The 26,609-nt window shown below is 49.7% G+C and overlaps 1 protein-coding gene and 1 long non-coding RNA gene across 7 annotated transcripts; one reads left to right on the forward strand and one right to left on the reverse strand.

The window, feature by feature from the left end:
• Positions 1–4,367: 4,367 nt before the first annotated feature.
• On the reverse strand, positions 4,368–26,586 carry LOC101687331. 6 transcript variants are annotated; one of them, XM_045086691.1, is made up of 8 exons: positions 26,415–26,514; positions 24,938–25,070; positions 14,893–15,252; positions 9,810–10,109; positions 8,133–8,240; positions 7,706–7,851; positions 5,407–5,535; positions 4,368–4,499 (listed from the first exon to the last, which is right to left on the reverse strand). In XM_045086691.1, the coding sequence occupies exons 2-7, from the start codon at positions 24,951–24,953 to the stop codon at positions 5,425–5,427; spliced, it is 1,041 nt and encodes a 346-aa protein (XP_044942626.1). In that variant the 5' UTR covers positions 24,954–25,070; positions 26,415–26,514; the 3' UTR covers positions 4,368–4,499; positions 5,407–5,424. The 6 variants fall into 6 exon arrangements, with proteins under 6 accessions (XP_044942626.1, XP_012904455.1, XP_012904452.1 ...); XM_013049001.2 differs by lacking the exon at positions 24,938–25,070 and having other exon boundaries at positions 7,706–7,827; positions 26,431–26,569; XM_013048998.2 differs by lacking the exon at positions 24,938–25,070 and having other exon boundaries at positions 26,431–26,566.
• Positions 4,495–8,469, forward strand: LOC123393740. Its single transcript, XR_006608561.1, has 3 exons — positions 4,495–5,234; positions 5,429–8,263; positions 8,352–8,469. It is a non-coding gene; the product is annotated as an uncharacterized LOC123393740 (long non-coding RNA).
• Positions 26,587–26,609: the final 23 nt, after the last annotated feature.

A 26,609-nucleotide genomic window follows, 5' to 3' on the forward strand; every position in this document is an offset into this window, starting at 1 on the left:
CATTCCTGGAGCTGGGCGGTGGGCTGGGAGTTATTTCATGCTCAGACCCCCCAGCATTGCCCTTGTGTCAACCCCAAGAACCCCTCCCCGTCGTCTGTAGCCTCTCTGAGATCCGAGTCCCCCCAGTCCTGAAGGCGGCTTCAGCCTCTGCTGGGCCCCAGGTGTGTGTTCCGGGTTGGTGCCCTGGAACCGGCTGCATCATGGACTTACCATGATGGGTCATTAACTGTTTCCTGGGCACTACCCCAGGGATTTTCGTGGGGAGGATCCACAGGTGGGCTCTGCGGACCCAGGCAGCCCTTTCCTTCTGCTGCCGTTACCACCCTGCCTCTCTTTGATGTTGTGATTTAGACACCCACTTACTATAGTTTTAAGATTCTGGGGAACGGGAGGAGACACCTGCATTTACATGGTTCATGAACATCTTGAAGAAGTCCCAAACCTGATCTCATTGCCCACATGTGACTTAGTTTCCAACCACTCCTTTGCACTCTGTTACTCAGCAAGAAGAACCAAACCAGGAAACCAACTCGGCAAACAGCTCCGCGACCGCCCCTTGTCGCTTCACCTGTGGACGCACTGCTCCTTCCCAGGTCTGTAACACCACCCCCGCCACCTTCGCAGTTCCCCAGTAATTCCTAAGGCAGAGAGAAACTGGGCTGGGTTTGGGTCAGTGCTCAGGGACGCCAGGGCTCCGGCTCAGCCTTGGCCCCCCCCCAGCCTCCCCGCCGCTCAGAGGGCTCCGTGGATTTCCAGCTTCACACTGTCACCCAGCTGTTAAGAGGTTAAGAGCCAGTAGGCAGCAGGAGCAAGGGCGTCTCGCCTCCCTTCTTCCTCCTGTCGGGATGGAAGTCCTTCTCTGACGCCCCCAGTGAGCCTCTCTTCCTCATCGCCAGCCAGAATAGGGTCCCATGCGCACCGTGGAGCCAGGGCAGCTGCTGAGCCAGGCGGGTTCTGTTGGTGAGAACAGTGGCTCCGAGGGAGGAGATGGATGGTGGGGAAGACATTCCTCCTCTCTCTCTCTCCAGGGACCAAGTTTTCTGTTTCGTCTCCGCTGCCAGCCCATACTGCTCTTCTCCGTTCTGCGTGCTTTCCTCTTTCTTTCCTCCGCATCACGACCTGCCTTCTTGTCGTGCCGATCGGATTCTGTTCTTTGCATTCTTAAATTCTGCCAAAGAGCCACTTTCTCCCTAGTTATTCTCTTAGCCCTCCCCCTCCCCATCACACTCCAATGTCTTTGTTCAACTTTCATCTCTGGCTTCAGTTAGTCTTTGGGGAATGGTTGTTTCTTTCTTATATTTGGAAAGCCCCCATCTGTGTGTAGGTCCCTGTTAGGTTTTTTCCTTTTCTTTTTTCTGCTTTCGTGTCTTTGGGGGACTTCTGTTCATTTTGCTTAACAAACATGTGTATCTGGATTCCTTGTGATGTTGTCTTCTGGCCATGGAGCTTTCAGCACGGGAGTTAGAGAACCAGACAGGATGGCGTGTGCTCTGTGCCCATCTCACAGCTGCCTGGAAGGGTAGGAGGGGCGCCTGAGCTGGCCAGAACCCTGTGTGCTCTAGCTGCCCAGCTCTGGGAAAGCCACAGAGAAACCGTCTCTACTGAGGAGGGTATTCCCACCCATGAGGTCCCATGAGGAAGGCCCTCAGGGCTTCTGTTCCTTCTCTCTCCTCCCCCGCTTCCCCCTATCAGCCTGGGCCAATGACGTGGCCTGACGTCCTTGTGGTTCATGGGCTTGGCTTCCCCCTCCACCACACTTGCTCCTCTGTCTGCTGCCTTTCCTGTGTGGCTCTGCGGCTCCTAGAATGGTAGATCTCAAACTGGTGTGGTCAAGGGCTAGCGTGGGCTGGGTAGATCTCAAACTGGTGTGGTCAAGGGCTAGCGTGGGCTGGGAGAACATTTTTATCTCGTGCTCTTGCTCAGATAGTCTGTACATGAATCTGTACATTCCTGGATCCTGCAGGCGGCCACCTTATAGCAAAGGTGCTCCCAGGGGCCGGGTTTGCTTTAATGCTGGAGCATCTCACAAGAGAACAGACGGTTGGGGGAAGGGCCATCCCCAGGTACAGGAAGGGGCACCAGGAGCCCACACAGAGCCCTCACCATTCCGGCACTCTATGAGCACCAGGAAGGTGTTCACAGGTGACTCTTACCGCAGGTCTGTGCAGGAAGGCCTTTGATGATCCGCTTTTCTGCATGAGGAGACAGAGCCCCACGGAAGCCAGGTCCCTGCCCAGGGGTAGGCAGCCAGGAAGTGTGTGAGGTTTCCACACAGGCAGCTCAGCCCCAAACCTCATGTCTTCTCCATTAAGCTATAAGGTTCACAACAACTTGCCCAAAGGTCAATTCATCTAGAACCAATTTACTCCTAAATGAGCAAATCATTGAACACGCTATTTGCTGAATTTGCTAAACTTATCAAATATTCATTTTCATCAATTACTGATAAAGTCTATGGTGATTTGCATTGACAGATTAAGAGAGCCAGTGAGAACTCCAGGGTTCTGTCTTCAGATGTCCTCCCTGGCCTCAGGGTCCTTCTGTGTCCCCCAGCCTCCCCAGTGCAGGGCACACCAAGCCAGGCTGTCCGCCCACTAACTTCTCCTTCCCCTACAAGAAGCCAGGTAGGAAAACATCCACCCTTGCTTAGGGAGCTCCTCGGAGAAAGGATGGAAACCCATTTACTAGAACTATGGAAACCTTCCAAAGCTGTTTAAACTCTTCTATCCACTATAGAAGATGTTAAGCTTTATACATAGCTAAAAGAAAGAAGTTTCTGGTAGAAACATAGATTCGATCATTTTGGTGACTCGATCATTCACTGAATCAGCACCTGGCAGACTGACCCTCTTCTGCCCCACAACACCTATCAAACAGGAGGTCTTATTCCAAAGTTCCTGCTCTGTGGCCGCCCAGGGCCAATCTGATGTACAAACAGGGACAGACATCTGTCTTTGCAGCACCCCCTTACAGAAGGTTATTAGCAGGAGTGTCATAAACACCCACTGTGGCAGCAAATACTCAGTGAAAAAACTTTTTGTTCTATGATTCCAGGAGTAAGGAGAGAGGTATGTAGGGGGTGGGGATTTTATCGGTGCTGCGGTGCTAATTTTTTTTTTAAGGTGAATGAAACAATTTACAGACCTATCCATTGCCACCCGGTGGAGTTTTGGTTAAAGGATGACACATTGACCAGCTTGAACTCATAAACAAAGACTTTAATCAAGTGTTATACAACAAACTCATATGAGATAGCATTGTTTGTATTCAAGTGTTAAAAATTAAATATAGAGGCTGATGTGAAGCTACAGTGCTTTCCTATAATCCTAATATTAATGATATCACTGTAACAAAACAAAAACACCCATCATGTAACATTAAAGTTGTGGGTTTGAGTACTAGTTTGCATAACCATTGCTTGTTATTTTGTTGCTTTGTTTTTAACTACTTTATGCATAGTTTTAGTTTATAATATAAAAACTATAAGCACAAGACATTTTTACATAGTTGCATACTTACAGATCTTTAATTTACAATAAAAGTAATTTAAATTGATACTAGGTAATGGGAATTCTTTTTTTAATTTTTTTTAAGATTCATTTATTTGAGGGGTGCCTGGGAGGCTCAGTGGGTTAAGCCTCTGCCTTCAGCTCAGGTCATGATCCCAGGGTCCTGGGATCGAACCCCACAACAGGCTCTCTGCTCGACAGGGAACCTGCTTCCTCCTCTCTCTCTGCCTGCCTCTCTGCCTACTTGTGATCTCTCTCCCTCTGTCAAATAAATAAATAAAATCTTTAAAAAAAAGATTCATTTATTTGAGAGAGAGTGTGAGTGGGGAGAGGGGCTGAGGTAGAGGAAGAAGCAAACTCGCCACTGAGCGGGGAGCTAGATTCTGACTTGTTGTTTGATCCTGGGACCCTGAGATCATGACCTAAGCAGACACTCAACCAACTGAGCCACTCAGGAGCCCCAAGAATTCTTTTTTTTTTTTTTAAGGACTCTTTTTTGGGACTACAAAGCAAATTTTTACTGAATTATTACAAGAAGTGGAGATAGAAGGAACCCCTAATAAGCATAATACAAATACCAAACTAACAAAGTAAACCACAGAAAACACAGGACAATTTTGTTTATGAATAATGATGTAAAACCCCAAATGAAAATATTATCAGACAGTAGCACATTAAGAAAATAATACAGCAACTGGGATTTATTCCAGTAGCATAAGAACAGTTCAATAGGAGGAAATCTATTAATGTATTATTCACAGAGGAAAAACAGGAAAACTGGATAACATCATCATGGATGATAAAAGGGAAAGAAGAAACTCTAACATTTTCTTCATGGCAAAATTCTTCATAAAGTAACACTAAGGACATACTTTTTAGACATGCCTTCAAAACCTTACAATAAACATCATGCTTAACAGGGACACCCTTGAATCACTTGCAATAAGTTCGGAACACAAGGATGAGCTTCAGAGTCACTCTTATTAAACACTGGGGGGTGTTCACCAGCATCAAGACACAGGAGAGGAATGAAGCGTAAAAATCGGAAAGAAAGAAGGAAAAATTCTAATTATTTGTCATTAATATGGTTCTTTGCCCAGAAATTCGAAGGGATCGAATGAAAAACTATTTCAGACAGTAGAGAAACTTAGTGATGTGGCAGTACGTGTTGTGGATGCGTTATTGTAACAACTAATTAGGAGATACAACAGGAACAGGATCCCATTTGCAACTGATGAAAGATAAATTCAAGGAGACGTGCCTTTGACTTTCTTCCAATTTATGTGCATTAGGTAATTTTTTTAACAGGGTTGATAAATTGCTTGAATTTTGAGAGATCTGAGCTAGTGCATGTCTGGTGCTTACAATAAGCCTGCAGGTGATGGAGCTCAAAAATTATTTCCTTCCTTTCTGCCCCTCCCCCCGTGCTGAAGCTGACCCTGAACTTTATCTCAGCAGCTCTTGCTTTTCTACAGTCCAGGCCATCCCTCTTCTGTTCTTGGGGGTGGGCTGAGCAGTGACATCCTGGAAATCCTCCATTCAAGGCCCGCCCAATTCTGGGAAAGCATCTCTGTTCCCAGACGTGTGTCCTCGGGTCCTGGCTGACTACGGGCGTTTCCTCACGGGGGTCAGTGGGTCACAGGTCAGAAACCTGACCGCCCGCCCAGGGATCAGCCCGTCCTGCTGAAGGCTCAAGCGACGTGGTCAAAGCTCCCCACCCGTGAGGTGAGAAGACCTTGGTGAGGAGCCCTGGGACACGTGGTGCTGCTCTGCCATCTTGGGGTGGGGGAGCACATCAGGAAGACCTGGGGTCTTGTCCTAGCTCTACCTAAGGAGGGATTTCTGGGACCCTGGGTGGAGTGTAAGGTGGGGCAGGTCTTGCCAAGGCCCCTCATACCTCGACGTCTTCATTAACCTAGGTGTCCTTCTGGCGCATTCGGCTCATCCGGACCTTCTCGTAGACAGTGTAGACGGTTGGGCTGCACTCGGGCTTAGGGGGATGGCAGCTCTCCCTCTCCATGTCATTCTGTGATTCAAGCAGAGTTTAAGGGTGCTCGTGGTCAACGTCAAAGAACCAGGCGCAGAGGTCAGTCAACTCACTCTGCTTCGTGTGCTTCTTGACGCAACCCCTGTAACCCTAAAACGTAGCTTCATGCAGACCTCCCTCTTGAACACTGCAGCATCTCTGTCCTCTCCCTTTGGTGCTACCCCTCTCTTCCCCATCACCCATCAGACCCCTATTTTGCTCACTTTCTGGTCTCCCTTCCCCGACTGCCTTAGTTAATAGCACACCCCGCCCTCTTCCGGCTACATTTTCCCCGAACACGCATCATTCCCTAAGACTTCACATTTTGCTTACTTATTTTATTTGCCATTCTCCCCTCACCCAACCTAGAATGTGGGTTCTCTGAGGCCGAGGATGTTTTGTTGTTTTGTTGACCTCTGTGTTCCAGATCAGAACGGTTCTGGGATAGAGTAGACACTCATTAAATATCAGTTGGACAAATTTGCAGCTCACTTTGGCAACTCTCATTGCAAAAGTGCTTTGAAAAACTGCAAAGCGGCAGATAAAGGTGGTATTCCCCCAACCCGCATTTTATAAAAGAAGAAACAGCCCAGGCAGTAGTTCTGTAAGGCTGAAGGAGAAGAGTCAGCACGGCAGCCTCACGCCCCTTCTCCCGACTCTGATCCCATGCTCCTTCACGCCCCCGTCATCTCTCTTCCCTGCTTTCCTCCCTGTGTCCTGGGACGAAAAGAGTCTTCTTCAGGCTGGAAAGTTCCCCAGGGGCAGAGAGACTGAGGGGGCAAAGCTGGGGTCTGGGTCAGAGGTCAGCTGATTTGTTTCTTTATCCCAAACCACGCATTGCTTCCCTCCTGTGCTTGGGTCTCAAGGAACTACTTCCTGAGCCCCCTGTGGCCCATGTCAGATGGGAACATGACTCAGAGGGGATGAGAAGGAAAGCCGCAGTGCTGCGGCCCCGAGACAGTTGGGGACAGGGCAAAGCACACTCAACTGGAAACAAAGCGGCCCCGTTCTACCTGGTACCACCATGGTTTCCCGTCCATGTCCTTCTCAGTGTTCCTTCTGGATCCCACTCCCCCCCCCCCACTGTGAACTGCTGGGACAGGGCCAGGGGATTTCTAAGGTCCTCGTGGTCCGTGTGGGTCAACGATCCAGACGTGTCTCGCTTTGGCAAAATCAAAGGATGGGAGAGGAGAGGACCCGGCCACTGGCGGCTCTAAGGGGTCCACACAGCGCTTCTCTTTGCTTTCCTTCTGTTCAGTTTTAGTCCAGTGGCTCCCAAAGGGGGGGGCCATCCCTTGGGAACGTGTTCAAAATACAAGGCCTCTGGTCTGCCCTGGACCCACTGAAGCAGCTTGGGTGGGGAGGGGGGTGTTGGCAAGCCCTCCTTGTGTTTCTGATGCGAGCTCAGTATGAGAACCCGCGGTTTCCAGGGCAGGGCTCTAGGCGCCTCCTCCCTCGGGCTCCTCCTGCCTCCAGGCCTTCCCGTCGTGGAATCAGGCCTTCTGTGACCATTTCTAACTGGGGGCTGGTAACACGTGAGATGTTGTCCCAGGGGCGACTCACAGCAGGGCAACAAAGCCTTTACCCCAAAAGGAGACATTAATGACAGGATCTCAGGCAGGGAGGGGATGGATACCGTGGGGGGGAGGGGAGGCGGCTTTCTTGATGCGCCTCAGAACCTTGGGTCTCCCCTGCCTCCAGGCCCTGCTAGTGGACCCCACTCCTGCTTGCTTTGGGTCTTCTACGGACGACAGGTCCCACCTGACGGGCAACCACTTACACCCCTGCCTCTCCCCAGGGCTCGAGTCTGAGCTTGTACGTAGTGAGCCCCTCCAGAGCAGCCTGGGTTCTCTCCTGCTGCTTCCCCTGCCAAGCTGCGTGCGCTCGGGTCAGTCACACACCTAACCGGGCCTACCTCCTTCCCGCGCCTGCTCCGCCATCCCTCCTCCCCGGGTGGTGGCAAGGACCCAATGAGATTGTGTGCATAGGAGCGAGGCATCGCCCCGTCCGTGGCCCCCACCCTTCACTCGCCGTTCCAGACACAGCAACCGCAGCATCCACAGCAAGGACCGGCCCAGAGCCGGAAGAGCCGCCGGATACCCTGGACCAGCCAGCACTCACAGCCTCTGGGCACCAGTTGGTGGACCAGGTTCAGTTCCCTCGGACCCACCTTGGGGTGTCTCAGGAGGCTGATCTCCACGTCAAGAGGACTGTGGCTGTGGGCCCCTGCAGTCTGCAGGCCAGCAGGTTCCTCTGTGGGCGGGGCCTGGGGCACCGCTGCTGAGCCCAGCTCTGTGGGCAGCAGAGCAGACCTGCCTGTACACAGCACGCACAGTGAGGGCGTGTGGGATTGAGGTGACCCCTCGCCAGCCCCAGGGTGGGGCGGCCATCGATCCCTGCCGTCCATCCCCCTCCCGTCTGGACGTGCACACAGCCCCTACCCTCGGTGCCGCGCGGCCCCAGCCTTCTACCCAGATGATTCACAGGCAAGGCGAGGCGAGGTCAGTAAGCCCCGTCTGCCAGCCCGGCCCCTCCTGGGATCCCCTCCATCCACTGCCCTCCCCCAGAGCTCCCCTCAGGCTCTCGCTAGCACCTACCCCTCCTGGACTGTATCTTCTTCCTCACTAAGATGCACACTCCGCAGGCCAGGCACAGCATCAGAACTGTGAACAAGACGCCTCTCCAAAGCCACTTGCTCTGAGAACCTGCCAGCAAAGACCAGTGTCAGGTGCATCCCTATGGGGCACATGAGGCAGGTGACGGGGGAGGCGGACCCCATGGCTCGGGGCCCGCGTCCTAAGTGCACGTTGCTGCAGCCCCGACAGGTTCCCGCCCACCGGCCGGGGGCCTCGTGCCAGGCTGCCTGTCCCTCCTGCCCAGAGACCTCAGAGGCTCCCAGCAGCTGCAGGGGCCGCCCGTGCCTGCAGCCTGGCCCTGTCCTCCCCTGGCGGACTCCCAGGCGAGGACCAGCCTAGGAGGGAAGGGGATGAGAGGTTCCGGGGCCGCCTGACGTCAGCCCATGTTTTGCCTTGTGGTCTGGCCGCCACACGAAAACGGCTCCCGCTTCAAGGTCCAGCTCAGGTTTTCCCTCCTCGGCGACGCCTTTCCCGAGTCCTGCGGCAACTACTCCGGGGTTTTCTTCCTTTCATACGGGAACCATAGAGCTTACATTTGCCTCAACTTCTGCGACCGTCACGCGGCTTCGTGTCGGCAAACAGACCACTCCTCGACCATGAACTGTTACCTGATACTTACTGATGAGCTCCGTGTCACACAGCTTAAACGACCCTATGAAGCGGACCTGATTAATACCTGTCTCAAAGAAAGGCTCCCGAAATTAAGTGACTTGTCCGGAATCACACAGCCAGGAAGTGGCGGGGCCCCCACCCACGGCGCTGGAAGGTCCCTCGGTGGGGGCTTGTCTCACTGTCCCCTGCGTCTTCCCTCCTCCCCGTCCACGGCGAGCACTCAGCCCCCGTGTAAGGTTCCACGCCGGGCGGCTGAGTAAGGACATGGCCGGGAGCGCCGCGGGGGCACCGGAGCGCAGGAGGCCGCGGGGGGACAGGAGGAGGCCGCGGGGGGACAGGAGGAGGCCGCGGGGGGGCAGGACAGCCGCAGCAATTACTGACCTTCTTCACATCCTTTGTTCCTGTCTGTGGCTCTGGGGAAGTAGGGGATTTGGTATTTCATGGCATCGGGGCTCCCTCACCTACCATGCACTACTGTATACACTCCCTTTCTGCATGGCCGAGGGGTCCCTTGACGCTGACGTGGAAGTGTGATGACCACAGGGGCTCACACGGCTCAGAGGACGGTTGAACTGTGGTTTATGAACTCGGAGGTGGCAACCATCCTCAGAAAGGTCACGTATACCACACAGCGAGAAAACAGCATTTATAACCACGAAAGGGCTATGAGCATCCAGACCTGGAACTTGAGATTTCAGGGCTGGGGGCGGGGTGCCCTCAGGTCCTTGGTCTGTCCTCCAAGTTCTTCCCCTCCCCTGCCTGCATTCTGCTAACTAGGTCAGCGTCCCAGGCTCCCTGATGCTGGAAAGGGGTGCCCACATGAGCCCCACAGGTACATCCTGGGAGACTCAGCAGTCTGCAGGTACTGGTTTAAGTTCTAGAATGAATGTGTGGTCCTGTATCTGTCTCTAGCTGCTCCACAGAGACCCCCTCCCAGTGCTCCTCTGTCCCGTCGGTTTCCCTGAGTCCCCGCAGTCCTGCCCCTGCCCTGCTCTCTGCCAGCGCTTCCCAGCAGACCCCACTCACCCTTCCACAGACAGATGTTCTGCAGGAATAAGGTTGCATTCTTCTCATCCACGGGGTTGCTGACCCTACAGGTGAGGGGGCCATTGAGCTGGCTCAGGGGCAGGCTCAGGCTTAGATTCCTGGAGCTGGGGGCTGGCCCCAGAGCCTCTCTCTCCTCCAGCTCCCTGGGGAGCCCCTCACTCAGCCAGGTCACTGTCCAGATCTCTGTGGCTCCTGGGGTCCCACACTCCAGACTGACATTGCACCAGCCTGCCTGGTTGGATGATGAATGAATCACAATCTGGGGGTGGGGGATGGGCTCTGGCATAGAAGGAGGCAAAAGAGAAACTGAGAGTCAGCATTGGAGGACACACAAGGGAACCAGCACAGTCACCAGCTGACCCAGCTCCGGGGGGTTCCTAGTGCCCCTGGCCCAGGGGTTCTGACTCCCAGCCCAGGGCAGAGAGCTGAGGCCCTCATCTCTCAGATGAGCCCTGAGCTCTTCTATTTCTATGCAATCCAGTAATCATGATGGATATAATTCTTTTTAAAAAAAAAAATATTTACTTTATTTATTTATTTATTTAGTTGGGAGAGAAAGTGGGTGAGCACAAGCGAGGAGAAGGGTCTCAGACAGACCCCATGCTGAGTGTGGAGGCCGAGGCAGGTCTCAGTCGCATTACCATGAGACCATAACCCGAGCAGAAATCAAGGATCAGAAGCTTAACCGATGAGCCACCCAGATGCCCCAATAACTCTATAATTATATTTACACATGATGATTATACTTATAATAATTGTATCTGTTCTCAAGGATACAATAAACAACATGAAAGGAGTTGAGAACACAAGGCGAAACATGTTAGAAGTTCTTGTTTTTCACTTATGTGTGGAGCATAACAAATAGCATGGAGGACAAGGGGAGATGGAGAGGAGAAGGGAGTTGGGGGAAACTGGAAGGGGAGGTGAACCATGAGAGACTATGGACTCTGAAAAACAAACTAAGGTTTTGAAGGGGCGGGGGGTGGGAGGTCGGGGGAACCAGGTGGTGGGTATTAGAGAGGGCACGGATTGCATGAGCACTGGGTGTGGTGCAAAAATAATGAATACTGTTATGCAGAAAATAAATAAATTTAATTTTTTAAAAGAAGTTCTTTTTTTATTTAAAGAGAAATACTGATGAACGTTAAATGTTGAAGTAAATATTTAAGTTAAGTATCCACTAGGATGAGAATACAAGGGGTTGTAACTACCAAAATACTAGAGATGTTTGGACGGACGAAAAACTCTACCAATTCAACAAAAGGCAAGAAGAAGATATAAACGATGGTGAATCAAGATTAGGAGAGGACAGAGAAGCTGCATCTGGGTAAACCTGAGCTACATCTGTGGGCATGACGCCCCCCATTGCACACCCAAGACTCCCACTCCGCTCCTGCCGCTGTGTGCTCGTCCCATCACCTATGACAGAGAGATTGAAGAGACAGAGACAGAAAATCGCCCGCAGGGGACACATCAGCAACATGATGGCAGGTATGACAACAGTCACACAGACTGAATCCAGATTCAGAAAGAAAACACTAAACGGCCCTACACAGAGTGTAAATTCCTGTGGTCCTCACCATAGAGCCTGGAGATGGAGAAACATCAGAAAGCAGACCAGAAAATCCAAACCAAAACACAGCTGGAAATCCCGGGGCCAATGACCCAATGCACGCTTCCTGCAGAGGAGTTCTTCCCTGTGGGCGACAGGCCCCCACAGACGAGAGGGAAGGCAGGAGCCCGAGTCACCCTGACAAGGACAGCCCCTGGCCAGCCTGGCACATGGCTCCCTGCACACTCAGCCCCGCAGCCCTGTCTGTCCTGGGCTCGCCAGCCCACACTCTAGAGAGCTCAGGGATGACGTCCAGTGTTCCTAGAGCTGCCCCAGGGCTGACCCCGAGGTAAGGACCTGTGCTGAATGGGAGGAAGGGTCTTCAGTCCTGCAGAGACAGAGCCTCACGACATCAGACTTTGGCCTTCGTCCTTCTCTCGTTGGCCATCTTCCGTGTGGGCTGGTGTCTGTGGACAGAGCCATCCGGGACCATGAGGACGAAGCAGGAGGACAAGACCCGGTGCCCAGGACGGTGGAGCAGAAAGATGGGGCAGCCCGGGAGCCCGGCACCCCGCTGAGCAGACGGCGGACCCCAGCCTCTGCCGTCGCCTGACTTCCTGTTCCAGAGCAAGACCCCACCTGCTTCAGCCTGTGGCAGCCAGCTGTAGGCTCACTGCGGTCAGACGTAGTCCTGACTTCTGTGCACGGATGACGATAAAGAAGATTAACCAGCAAAATCAAAAGTTGATTTAAATAAAAATAGACCAATCAAAAGCAAAACACTGAGGTCTGAATAAAAAGTTGAAGTTCTACATAATTGTCATTAGGAATGAAGATCAAGGCATAAATACAGATAAGAAACAACATTGAAAATTAAAGGGAAACACCATTTAAGAAACACATTAATAAATTTTAAGATGTAGGTGAGGTAATGCCTTCCTAGGAAAGTGAAGTGATCAAAATTCTAGTAAGAAGATGCAAGAACCCTGACTTAGAAGATATTGGGAAGGTGTCTAACGGTCTGTCCTCATCATGGGTGTGAAGGGCACACAGTTTTGGGCGGGAGCACTGCCTGATGGCCAAGGAAAAGAGCATTCCTGTGTTAGAGACGGTGTTCCAGCTTAGAAAAGTCAGAAGGTTGTCAGGGTGTGAGAGTATAGGTCAGCTTTACCACTCAGATCAGACGAGGAGAAGCCCAAGCCCAACACAGGACAAACATACCTGCTAACCCATGGGTTACAGTCAATCATACACAGAGAACTTAATATTCTTAAATTAAATGTTGGCTAATAATATTACATGACACATCATGATCATGTTGGATTTGTTGCAGGAATAGAAGGACAGTATAATTATGAAATTTATTAGTGGAATTTACTCCATTAACAAATGAAAAGAAAAAAGTAATTAGCATTTTGGGAGCAGGTGGATATTCCCAGGCACAGCTCCAAGCACTTTCCATTACCTTCTATAACTCCCATAATAACCTACAAGCTACACGCATCTGCTGTGTCAACAGTGGGGTCCAGGTGGGGGAGGCAGACTTTAGTGCTAAAGGTCAGATAGTACATATGTAAGGTTTCACTGGCCATATGGTCTTGGTCACAACTACATAACTTGGCCACTATAGGGAGAAGGCAGCCAAATACAACATACAAGTGTAGTGATGTGGTTGTGTTCCAATAAAACTTTACTTATAAAAACAGACATGCAGGGGCACCTGGGTGGCTCAGTGGGTTAAGCCTCTGCCTTCAGCTCAGGTCATGGTCCCAGGGTCCTGGGATCGAGCCCCGCATCGGGCTCTCTGCTCAGCAGGGAGCCTGCTTCCTCCTCTCTCTCTGCCTGCCTCTCTGCCTGCTTATGATCTCTCTCTGTCAAATAAATAAACAAAATCTTAAAAAAAAAAACAGATATCCAGTAGATTTGACTGATGGCTAAAATCTGCCAACCCCTGATCAGGGAATTAGTAAAAATACAAACTTTCAACCTTCCCAAAACTCATAGCACATGTGACTAGGGAAAATAATACTTTAAAGTAGCTTCTTTAAAATACCTGAACTGATTAACAGGTAATAATTTAAATATAAAACCAAACAGAATATACAAAGTGTTAGGAAGCACACTCAGGTATTTAGAAAGCTTCTGCCTCTGGGAATGAATTTGTTCATCAGCTGGTTTGTATGAATGTTTGTTATAGCATCTTTTCAACAGGTGAGGGACTGTAAATCAAGCTTGGAGAATCAAAACTCCCAGGAAAATTAAGTGTGTCTCTGTAGGGTTCCTTTACTTGTTGCTGATGCCTGCAGGACGCCTGCTGGGAACTGTGTGGAGCCGTGGGCAGGGGCCACAGAGGGCAGGGCCAGCAATGGGGCTGTCAGGGGACAGCAGACCACACGCTGTTGCTCCAGTGCAAGGCAGAGAGAAAGATGGTCCAGGAGAGGGCTGGAAACAGGAGCATTTGCCTAGAGAGGGTGAGAGATGTGTAGTGTGCTGAGAGTCCCCAGCATCCAGGAAAGAGGAAAGACTGGGCAGCCAGGGAGGGTGGAGGGCAGCACATGGGAGCGGAGCACAAGGAGAAGTGTTGGAAACACAGCGGGACATCCAGGGAGCAGATCCTGGGCGGGTTAGACTCCCTCTCCTGAGGGCCATTGATCCTGTGGGGAGTAAGGGCAGGAGTAGGCCGGCTGTAGGCAGGAAAATGACAGGAGGGTCCTGCATTTCTGAAAGCTCAACAGAGCAATCAGGTGAAGGGGGATTTTTGAGGGGAAGACCAGGGGCAGGGGAGACTGTGAGGAGGCTGCTGTGGTGCCCTGAGCAGGGGACAGATGCGAGAGAGTTGGGTTGGGTAGACACCCTGGGCTCTGCCCCTCTCCTTTTGTCTTGCTCCCCCTGCCCTCTCTACCCAGCTCCCTGCTCCTGGGGGGAGGGCATCGTCACTGGCCTGGGAGCTTCGGGCGCCAGGCCTGTGTCTCCTTCCGCACCTCCATTTTGTCTAGGACCGGGCTGCGTCCCATGGTCCTCCTCGTACGAGTGCAGGTCAGGCAGTGGGAAGGGTTTTACCCAATGCGGAGTTCTAACCCTTGGTCTGCATCCCAGAGTTGCTCCTCACTGGGCTGATGTCCTAGTTTCTTGTTTTATTTCTGCCAACTTCTTGGGTCACTTAAGAGTTTTTATATTAGTTTTTGAAATAACTGGTTAAGAGCGTTTCTGATACAAGTTTGTATTCTGATCATCAGCTGTGCAATACTTTGCAATAGAAGATAGTTTTATGTCACCCTTTTGGATGGCTTCCTGCCCCTCCCCCATTTCCTGTGTTGTTTAATACTTTTTAAGGCATATTAGCTACTTTTTCCTAAGGTGACATCTTTAGAATTTAGTTTTTAGGGTTAGGGCATCAAAAGAGATGCAAATACTCCTAAAGAAGATTTGATTTTTTTTTTTTAAACCTGTTTAGGCCAACTTACTTGAGATAAAGTGCTTGTTGGAAATACTGACTGGGGCTCCCCTTACCATATACACAGAGTTTAAAGACTTCCTTCTGGGATTTTCCTGTGTGGAATTTGATCCTTGCTGTATACCATCCACTCATTTCCGTGGTGAGATTCCTGATGCTCAAAACTGCCAGCTCTGGCAGAGAGAAGCTGCTCCTGTATTTTTCCTCCAGCTCATACCAGTCAGGAGTGGCATTAAGTTTCCAGGACACCAGGATCCCTTCTTTCTCAGTCTCAGAATGCCAACTCCACTCAATCTCTCGGACATTCGGGTACAAGGAGGAGGTCAGCTTCAGCTGGACAGATGTCCCCACAGTCCTTTCCAGGGTGTGCGAGATGCTGGGGTTGTCCACAGTCTGGAAGCTTGGTGAGGGGATAGCTGAGATGGGGAAGAAAAAGTGGACAAGCATTACGCTGCTGTAGGACCTGTGGTCCCATCATATCACGGGCATGTTTACAAGAAAAGGAGTCTCTCCAATTTCACAGATGAGGGGGCAAAGCTGCAAGCAGCTTGCTTAGATGCTGTCCTTGTCTAGAGCTCACAGCGCTGGGTCCAGCACAGTCCTTTAAAACTTGAACTCAGGGGCACCTGGGTGGCTCAGTGGGTTAAAGCCTCTGCCTTCAGCTCAGGTCATGATCTCAAGGTCCTGGGATCGAGCCCCGCATCGGGCTCTCTGCTCAGCAGGAAGCCTGCTTCCCCCCCCCTCTCTCTCTCTGCCTGCCTCTGCCTACTTGTGATCTCTGTCTGTCAAATAAATAAACAAAAATCTAAAAAATAAATAAATAAATAAAAATAAAACTTGAACTCAATCACAAGAGAAAATTTGGAAGGAACACAAATAGATGGAGGTTAAAGAGCATCCTACTAAAAAATGAATGTGTCAACCAGAAAATTAAAGAAGAATTTTAAAAATTCATGGAAATAAATGAAAATGGAAACATGACAGTTCAAAACCTCTGGGATGCAGCAAAGGTTGTCCTAGAAGGGAAATATATAGTGATACAAGCCTTTCTCGAGAAACAAGAAAGGTCTTAAGTACACAACCTAATCTTACCCCTAAAGGAGCTGGAGAAAGAACAGCAAAGAAAGCCTAAACCCAGCAAGAGAAGAGAAATATAAAGATCAGAGCAGTAACCAATGAAATAGAAACAAAAATAACAGTAGATTATGCTGAGTGAAATAAGTCAAGCAGAGAGAGTCAATTATCATATGGTTTCACTTATTTGTGGAGCATAACAAATAGCATGGAGGACATGGGGAGATGGAGAGGAGAAGGGAGTTGGGGGAAATTGGAAGGGGAGATGAACCATGAGAGACTATGGACTCTGAAAAACAATCTGAGGGTTTTGAAGGGGCGGGGGGTGGGAGGTCGGGGTACCAGGTGGTGGGTATTAGGGAGGGCACGGATTGCATGGAGCACTGGGTGTGGTGCAAAAATAATGAATACTGTTATAATGAAAATAAATTTTAAAAATTTAAAAAAAAATAACAGTTGAACAGATCAATGAAACTCAGAGCTGGTTCTTTGAAAGAATTAATAAGATCGATAAGGCCCTGGCCAGACTTACCAAAAAGAAAAGAGAAAGGACCCAAATAAATAAAATCATGAATGAAAGAGGAGAGATCACAACCAACACCAAGGAAATACAAACAACTATAAGAACATATTATGAGCAACTATACACCAGCATATTTGACAATCTGGAAGAAAAGGATGCATTCCTAGAGACATAGAAACTACCACAACTGAACCAGGAAGAAACAGAAAACCTGAACAGACACATAACCAGTAAGGAGTTTGAAGCAGTCATCAAAAAACTCCCAAAAAACAAGAATCCAGAGCCAAATAGCTTCCCAGGGGAATTCTACCAAACATTTAAAGAACTAATACCTATTCTTTTGAAGCTGTTCAAAAAAATAGAAATGGAAGAAAAACTTCCAAACTCATTTTATGAGGCCAGCATTACACTGATCCCAAAAATAGAAAAATACCCCATCAAAAAGGAGAATTACACACCAATATCCCTGGTAAGCATGGATGCCAAAACTCTCACCATAATACTACCCAATAGGAACCAACAGTACATTAAAAAGATTATTCACTGGGCGCCTGGGTGGCTCAGTGGGTTAAAGCCTCTGCCTTCAGCTCAGGTCATGAACTCAGGGTCCTGGGATCGAGTCCCACCTCGGGCTCTCTGCTCAGCAGGGAGCCTGCTTCCTCCCTCTCTCTCTCTCTCTCTGTGCCTGCCTCTCTGCCTACTTGTGATCTCTCTCTGTCAAATAAATAAAATCTTTAAAAAAAAAAAAAAAGATTATTCATTGCTGAGTAAATTTATCCACCACTGAAAAAATTCAGTGGGATTTATTCCTGGGATGCATGGATGGTTCAATATCCACAAATCAATCAATGTGATACACCACATTAATAAGTGAAAGGATATTTAATGAAAGAAAGGACAAGAACCATATGATCTTCTCAATGGATGCAGGAAAAGCATTTGACAAAATGCGGTATCCTTTCTTGATTAAAAGTCTTCACAATATAGGGATAGAGGGAACATACCTCAATATCATAAAAGCCATATATGAAAAGCCAACAGTGAATATCATTCTTAATGAGGAAAATCTAAGAGCTTTTCCCCTAAAGTCAGGAACCTGACAGGGATGCCCACTCCCACCACTGTTGTTCAACATAGTACTGGAAGTCCTAGCCTCAGCAATCAGACAACAAAAAGAAATAAAAGGCACCCAAATTGGCAGAGAAGAAGTCACACTCCCACTCTGCAGATGACATGATACTCTATGTGGAAAATCCAAAAGACTCCCCCCCAAAATTGCTGGTTCTCATTCAGGAAGTCAGCAAAATGGGAGGATATAAAACCAATACACAGAAATCAGTTGCATTTCTATACACCAACAATGAGAAAGAAGAAAGAGAAACTAAGGAATTGATCCTGTTCATAATTGTACCAAAAATCATAAGGTACATAGGAATAAACCTAACCAAAGAGGTAAAGGATCTATACTCCAAAAACTACAGAACACTTATGAAATAAATTGAGGAAGACACAAAGAAATGGAAAAACATTCCATTCTCAGGGATTGGAAGAATAAATATTATTAAAATGTCTGTGTTACCTAGAGCAATCTACACATTGAAGGCAATCCCTATCAAAATGTCATCGACATTTTTCAGAGAACTGGAAAACATAATCCTAAAATTTGTATGGGTGGAAAAGACCCCCAATAGCCAGAGGAATATTGAAAAAGAAAACCAAAACTGGTGGCATCCGAATGCCAGACTTCAGGCTATAGTACAAAGCTGTGATCATTGAGACAGCATGGTACTGGAACCGAGTCACATGGATCAATGGGACAGAACGGAGAGCCCAGAAATTGACCTTCAACTCTATGGCCAACTAATCTTTGATGAGCGAGAGAGAATATCCAGTTGGGGGCGGGTGGGGGGAGGGGGTGACAGTCTCTTCAACAAATGGTGAATTGTTGGAGCCACATGTAGAAACCGGACCATCTTCTTACACCCTATACAAAGATAGATTCAAAATGGATGATAGATTCAAATGTGAGACAGGAGTCCTTCAAAATCCTAGAGGAGAACATAGGCAGCAACCTCTTCGACTCTGGCTGCAGCAATTTCCTGCTGGACTCGTCTTCAAAGGCAAAGGAAACAGAAGTGAAAATGAACTATAGGGATTTCATCAAGATAAACAGCTTCTGCACAGCAAAGGAACAGTCAACAAAACCAAAATACAACCTACAGAATGGGAGAAGATATTTGCAAATGTCTTATCAGATAAAGGACTAGTATCCAAAATCTATAAAGAAATTATAAAACTCAACACGGTAAAACAAGCAGTCCAGTCAAGGAATAGATAAGGACATGAACAGACATTTCTCCAAAGAAGACATACAAATGGCCAACAGACACAAAAAAAAGTGTTCAACATCGCTCAGCATCAAGAAAATACAAATCAAAACCACAATGAGACCCCACCTTACACTAGTCAGAATAGCTAAAATTAACAGAAAAGGCTTTTGACAAATATGGGTTTTTGATATCTTCAAAATCATAAATTTAAAATGAGTAAGAATTTCTGGAATAAACTTTTCAAAGTTGCATTCAAACAGAACAAAAATTAGTGACATGGGACTAAGTAAGCTGGGGAAGATTACAATGTGTGACTCTTGTTTAAAACATTGCTGGTTCTCTAATATTTGCTCTTCTAGATTAAGGAAGCTTTCTCTTAGTCATCAGTGATATACAGCAGTAATTCTGAAGTATTCTCTGTGAACAAATGAATGCCTTTAACCTTTCTCTCTACCTGAACCCTCTGAAATTCAAAAGGTCTCAGTAAGTGTTCTTTCTTCCATGGCAATGATGGCCATTTGCCTAAGTTCAATAAGAATCTGTCCACCAGGGCGCCTGGGTGGCTCAGTGGGTTAAGCCGCTGCCTTCAGCTCAGGTCATGATCTCAGGGTCCTGGGATCAAGCCCCGCATCGGGCTCTCTGCTCAGCGGGGAGCCTGTTTCCCTCTCTCTCTCTCTGCCTGCCTCTCTGCCTACTTGTGATTTCTCTCTGTCAAATAAATAAATAAAATCTTTAGAAAAAAAAAAAGAATCTGTCCACCATTGGAAATATTAGTTATAATATTAGTTATTTTACCAAGGCTTTGACTTCAGTCTGGTGTTTGAGAGAGACATTCACAGACTCAGATGTGACCAAACAGCTTGAAGGAACTAAGGTTGATGTTAGGAAGCATGAAGCCAATAGAGCCCCTTGGAAATGCCGGCTTGACGCTGCCGCAGGATTGCAGGGTTCCTGTCTCACGAGGTCAAAGAATGAACCTTGTGGACACAAAAGGGTGAGTGAAGTGGGAGTTGGTCAAGGGAAGGTGAGAGAAGAAAGGAAAGAGGGCGCTCTCTAGAGTGAGAGGGTCCCAGATGGGTTTCACTGTGGCCTGTCAACAGCAGCCTTTTCTTGAGCACTGACCGGGAAACTGAAATCCTGACGTCTCTGGCACAGATGAAACCGTGTTTACTTGTTCTTTGAAGTGTGGTCATTTCCTGTGGTCCGGCTGTAACTGTCCTCGGGACATCATGTCTCTGACATTTAAGACATAACAAGGTGGTCTCGCTATGGTCCCTTAGCTCTGGTTTTACGCGCCTCAGCATTTCTTCACATCTGGGATTTCTGTGAGCCTGGCCATGTAGTCCGCTATGTGAGCCTCACTGGGGAAACCGGGGGTCTCTTATCTTCCTGTCTGTACCTTCACCGCTTACCTGCTCCTGGGACAGGACCTTTGGGCAGAAAAAACTGTACTGGGATTCTGAGCAGTGACTGACTGTATGCTTTTTAATTAGTGGGGTTAGGGATAGCACAAGTCTCTAGGGAATCTGGAAGCAAGGTTTTCAGAACCTTGAAGGGGCCAGCTGCTTTCAAGACAAGGTTCCTTTATACATGAAGACACGACGCAGCCATGAGGTCCTCGAGGAAGGTCGCACTCTGTATATGTCAGGGATCTACCAGTGAGCTGCCAGCTCTAAGGGGATTGTGATTTAAGTTCCATTCCCTTTCCCTTTGTTTCCCCCATCAACACCTTGCTTACAGAGCTACCAGCATCCTCGCCAGGTGAGTAAAGAATGTTACTGTGGCAGGACCCTCACCTGCCAGATATGCTGGGGACCTCTTGAAGAGGAATCTGCGCACATCCACAGGCATTGTAGGCACGTCTGACGGCAAAGACTTGGTTTGGCTTTTGGTCTGGAGAGGCTGCTAGAAGTTCAACCTAGTGATTCCTTATAAAAAGTTCCAGCAAAGCAGCTTCCAGAAGATCTATATGATCAATCACTATTCTTGCTGAGTGTATATAAATAATTAGGCCAAGTTTGTTCAAATTGGACTTGTTTCACAAATGAATTAGTCCAGATTTGTGATCTCTGATTTAAAATGAGGGTTGTTGGAATACCTGGGCGTCTCTGTCACTTGAGCAGCCCCCTTCAGCTCAGGGTCCTGAGATCGAGTCCCCACGCTGGGCGCTCTGCTCAGTGGGACACCTGCTTTACCCTCTCCCTCTGCCCCTCCCCCTGCTTGTGCTCTCTCTCTCTCTCTCTAATAAGTAAATCTTTTAAAAATAAAATAAAAACGAGGGCTATTATAGAGATAAAATGTTTCCGTAACATCTAGATTTTAAGACTAGAGACTCAGGAAAACCGGAAGACTGTTGTACAGCTGGGCTTCTCGGAATGAGGACTGTCCCCAGAACAACAATAGAGTTACATCTCTTTGCGTGACTATCTGAGAAAGCTTTCTTCACTGTAGACTGATCAAAAGATGGAGACTATAACACACTGTTAAATTATTCACTCGAGACCAGGTTGACTCGTAAATCTCTGAATGAACAGGCAAACCGTATCCTCCCTAAACCCAAGCTGGCGGTTACCAGCAACCTGCCCATGCGCCCCCCAGACAGCTGGTGTATGAAAGGAGCGGGTGTCTGACACAATGGGGGATTTAGCTCCAAAATGAAGGGGCCATATTGGGTTGTATTACGTACTCCTGCAGCAGTAAACGTAGACAGAGGCTCCTTGTGGGCCCACACGTCAGAATGAAACCTGGGTCTCCTTCTTGGAAAACCAACGAGCAAACTAACATGCCTTTTTATTATTGCCACGAGCCTGTGGACGCCCTCAAATTTCTCTTCAAATGACAATAAAGGACTGGAGGAAATTTTTAGTTAAGTATCAAAGGTCTTTTTGGTCAGGCTTCTCTCTCTCATTATAGCATTAACCTTATTTTTGTCTTTTCTGGTTTCCCCCTGCCCGGTGCCCAGACTCCTTCATGACCACAGCTTCCAGCCCACAGACCAGCCTTTCTACTCAGGGAGGTCCATGTACATGCACTGGCTGCCTCTGCCTTTGGTGACTCATATATAAATGCCCCCAGCTGACCACTGTGGACCCATAGGTAGAGGCATCTCTGTGCCCCCAATCAACAGGACAAAGTCACAGAAGATCACATCTCCCTCCCTCAGCAACCTTAAAAGATGTAAGGGTCAAAACTGGTCAGGCAGGGGATGATGTGGAGAACGAAGTCAGAAGGAAATGGAGCTAAAAGCCAGTGTCCTTACAACCTGCTGCCTACTGGCAGTACTAGAGGCAGGAAGCTCCCAACCGTTTTAATATCAATGCCTTGCTAGGGGGAAAACACCGGGTTTGACAACAGCAAGACTGCTTGGACGCTGTGAGTCTCGTTTAGCAGATGAAGTCCTTTTGGAACCTCCCCATCTTTACTTCCTCCAACCCCCGAAGTAAATAAATAGTTGCTCCTGAAAATCCCAGGGCAGCAGCTCTTTCTGGCCCTGGGCCCTGTCCCCATGCTTTAAGAAAACCTTTTTGCACCAAAGATCTCTCAAGAATTCTTTCTTGGCCATTGACTCCAACCTCACCAACATTCCAATGGGAACCTGCAAGTCACCGCAGGTGCTCAGAGGCACAGACCACAGCTTGTCTGGCATCTGAGCGGAGGCACAGGTGTGGTGACCTTGAACCCTGACCTGTGGGGTCTCACCTGAGCAGCAGGGACACAGCGTCAGGACTGCCTGAGGCTCTAGGACACCGAGTAGGGATGCAAGAACCACAAAGGTGCCTGGTGCGGGGAATGATCCCCCATCTGGGGTCAGCTGAGGTGGGGGTGGGGGGCGGCTGGGGCCGAGAAAGGCACACCGAGCATTGAGTTGCTCCCAAACAGACGCTTACCCGCTCTGACACTCTCTCCCCTCTGGGGTCCTCGCGGCAGATGAGCTTCCCAGAGAATCGCCCTCTCACCTGAGGGTTCGGTGTATTTGTATAACGTTCAGCAGAGTCAGTTTCTGTTTCAGTGCCGTTGTATAGGGTTATGACCTAGGAAAGTCATTAAGGTTCAAAGCCAATGGCCAATAAAGAATTCCTAAGATGTCTTTGGTGCAAAAAGGTGGTTTTATCCAAGCACAGGGACAGGACGCGTGGGCGGGAAGAGCTGCACTGGGCTCCTGAGGAGGGACCCATTATATACTTTCAAGTCAGGAGGGGGTTAGGGAGAGCTTAAGTCTCTAAGGAATTTAGAAGCAAGTTTTCCAGGGTCTTGAGGGGGCGAGCTGTTGTTGGGAAAAGATCATTTATCACTATTTCATAAAACCTTAGACATGAGACCCTGTAGATGTGTATTGGTGAGTCATATGCTTGGGAGATGATTGCCCACATGTATATTGCGGGGAGAGATAAAGGAATTTTCCAAAGGAATGTTTATGTGTCAAAACAGACTCACAGGACCCTGGGGGGTGGGTAAGATTGCCTTTTGCTCATAGCAAAGTGTCAGCATGAGGCAGCTGTGTTGGGGTGTGAACAGGAACCACATGATCAAAGAGACGGCAAGTGGCCAGGCCTCTGGAAAAGCTGGGACTGAGGGAATTTCCAGAGACCAACTGTGCAGCGAAGACGGAGGCAGGAGCTCACCCAGCAGGACCGGTGACCTGCGCACCTGAGGGTCTGCGAGCCGCCCCACTCCTGTCTGTCTGTCTGTCTGTCTGTCTTTCTGACTCACACTGAAGCAATTTGCGGAGGGGTTTCTCCCAGACTGCAGAACAGACTCTTTACTAGGAACAAGGAGATGGAGTTCTGATTACGGGAAGCCTGGGAAAAACCACTAGAAAGACGTTGGTACCACAGTCCTTATAGGCTCCAGGTTCCCGGCGTTCATGCTCCCAGTGCCCTTCTGGAAGACACAAAACACACAGGAAAAGGCCCGAATCCAATCCCATGAGAGTCTGGGAAGAGCTCTGCACTCTGGTGGCTTCTGCCCGCGGTCCTGTGTCCTGCCTCGAGGACACGTGCAGACATCCGTCCACAATTTGCCTCCCAGACTTAGAGACCTACACTTAAACGTGATGGTGTGATGCCGTATTCTTTGACTGCTTTAAAAAGTATCCTTTGGGTGTTTTAAATATTTTATTAAGTTATTTGAGAGATAGTGCTAACGGATGTAGATGTACAGAGGGAGAAGGAGAAGCCAAGTCCCCAGCGAGTGTGGAGCCCACAGTGGGGGTTAATCCCAGGACCCCGAGACCATGACCTGAACCAAAGTTAGGCACTTAGCCAGTTGAGAAACCCACATGCCCCTATCCTTTTATATTTTTTTAAATAGGCTACACACTCACGAAGGGCTTGAACGCACAACCCTGAGACCAACATCTGATATAAAGGGTCAGATGCTCCACCAGAAGCCCTAAAAGTTATCCTTTCAGATAACATACAGTAGCAAATGTGTTCAGTCAGCTTTGACCAAAAAAAGAGTGAGCTCATCATGAAGCCATCCCTGCCACCATCTGCTTGACTCCAAGTTGTGTTTCCCGGAAAGAGTCTTGTTTAGTCAGTGTTGAAGGACAGAAAGGACATCCCTGGGAGAGCCATCTGGCCAAGCCGCTCCCCGTCCTCTCCCAGCGATGGCAGCAGGTAAGGTGACCCCCACGTGGCCAAGGCAGGAACACCTGCCCCCCTTCTCTGGGGCACGTCCGGCCCTTGTGGTTGCTGGGCAGCCCAGAGCACACACGGGTCTAACTCGCAGAGCCGTCCTCACACTGCCACACTCACAGCGCTCTGAGATCAGGGACAGACAGTGTGTGGGTTCAACAGTGGCAGAGCTCTGGGGACGCAGAGGAGCAGCCTGGACCACCTGCGTCTCCAAGAACCCCCGCAGGGCTCCCTGCCGGCTCAGCCACCCCACAGGCTGCAGGACCCGAATCAGGAAGCCCCAGCATTTATGAGCAGAAGAGGAAAGAGATGCAGATTCGGCAGGCCTCAGGGGGACAATGCATGAAATGGTTCAGGGTCTCTGACACGTCAGAGGGACCGCCCAGGAGCTTTTCCTCCTTAAACAGCTGCCAGAGAGACAGGAAAGAGCCTGTCCCCACCCTGTCACTGCACTCTGGACTCAACACCACAGACACAAATGCATTCATTTGACTGGTAAATGGTGGCCAGAATGTTCGATTTGCATTTGTTCGTTGACCTGCGAGGACGACCATCTCTCGGGCTCCTGCACCTGATCCGTCTCGTCTCTGCACATCCTGTGCTCGCGCCCTTGGCTTGGGTAGCGACCGTGGTGGTGTGATTTCTCTCACTGATGGGCGAGGGGTCCTGAGCTGTTATAAATAAAGGTTCCCTCAGTGTCCACATCTGTGTGGAGGGCCGGGGTGGGAGCACAGGGGAGTGAGCGAGCTCTCTGCTGACACGACCCCTCCCGCCCCAAAGGGAACCCTGTTCTAGTTTTCAACTGTTGCATCAGGGGAAACTGTCCATTAGGGAACAAGGACACAATGACCTTTTTCCTCTTTTCCTGGGACTATTGGCCAGTTTCTGCTCAAGTGAGAAACACGTAGCACCGCACACAGGAGTGACCTGTGTCCCGCGTCAGGCTCTGGCTGGAAGGGGCGCTGTTCCATTCCCTCTCCAAGGAACACCTCGCCTTGGGGATTTTTCTAGTCAACGGGTGGGGGCAACCGAGCTCAGAAAGGTAAAGCCAGGGGCGCCTGGGTGGCTCAGTGGGTGAAGCCTCTGCCTTCAGCTCAGGTCATGATCTCAGGGTCCTGGGATTGAGCCCCCAATTGGGCTCTCTACTCAGCAGGGACCTGCTTCCCCCTCTCTTTGCCTGCCTCTCTGCCTACTTGTGATCTCTGTCTATCAAATAAATAAATAAAAACTTAAAAAAAAAAAAAAGGCAAGAAAGGTAAAGCCAGTTCTCCAGCATCCACACAGTTTGTCTAAAATCTTCCCGCCAATACGTGGCAGAGGCAGAATGAGCGACCCAGCAGGTGTGACTGCAGAGCTCAGTCCGTCTCTGCACCGTGAGGAGCGGTGGGGACAAGGGCAGGTCCAGGCCCCCAAGTCAGAGCCTGGTTCACAAGGGACCCCCTCCCCCACAAGAGCCTGGAAACAGCTGTAACCACATGGAGAGGCCACAGACAGATAAGAAAGGAAGGTTCCCTTACCCTACCCCCAATCCCCTGCGGACAGTGTCACAGCCCAGCTGTCCCTAATGCAGGGGCTTGGGAGGCTGTCTGGGCCCTTCACTCGCACACACCCCCTCCTCAGCTGGGAGCCGGGACTCAAGCAGCCTGGGGGCGGGGAGGGGTGCACACAAGGGCCTGAGACTGTAGTCAGAGCTCCGCCGACAAAGCAGGATCTGGAAAGTGAGACTCTGAGCCACTGGTGATCTCAGCCTCGGCCCCCAGAGCAGGGCAAAGACCTGTCATCCCTAAGAGAGGTTTGAGGGTGGTTTCCCCATCCTCGGGAATGTGAGGGCATCCCGGACAGGCCCTGGTTCCCCCCTTCCCTCCCTCAACCCTCAAGAGTCTGGAGAAATCAGGGTGTGGAACCAGCAAGCCCCCACTGCTCACCCCCCTCCCTCCCAGTTGCTTCCTGCCCCCCCCTTCCCCCAGCCACACCCATCCCGGAGACGACCCCCCCCCCACTGATCTGCCACTCACCCAGGAGGAGGCTGACCTGGAGCATCAGGGTCTGGGAGGGGGACTGGCTGCCCCGCAGGGAGTCCATAACTGTGGGACCCAGAACACATCAGCTCCTCCCTTTTCTTTCCTGTTCCTGCCCTCCTTCCGCAACCCCCTCTGCCCGCCTAACACGAGGCCCCTCCTCCCTTTTAATGATTCACCAGCTCTGGACCT

The sequence above is a fragment of the Mustela putorius genome, unplaced genomic scaffold (assembly GCF_011764305.1).
Source record: "Mustela putorius furo isolate JIRA1106 unplaced genomic scaffold, ASM1176430v1.1 tig00000997_pilon_pilon_pilon, whole genome shotgun sequence".
Taxonomy (NCBI): Eukaryota; Metazoa; Chordata; class Mammalia; order Carnivora; family Mustelidae; genus Mustela; species Mustela putorius.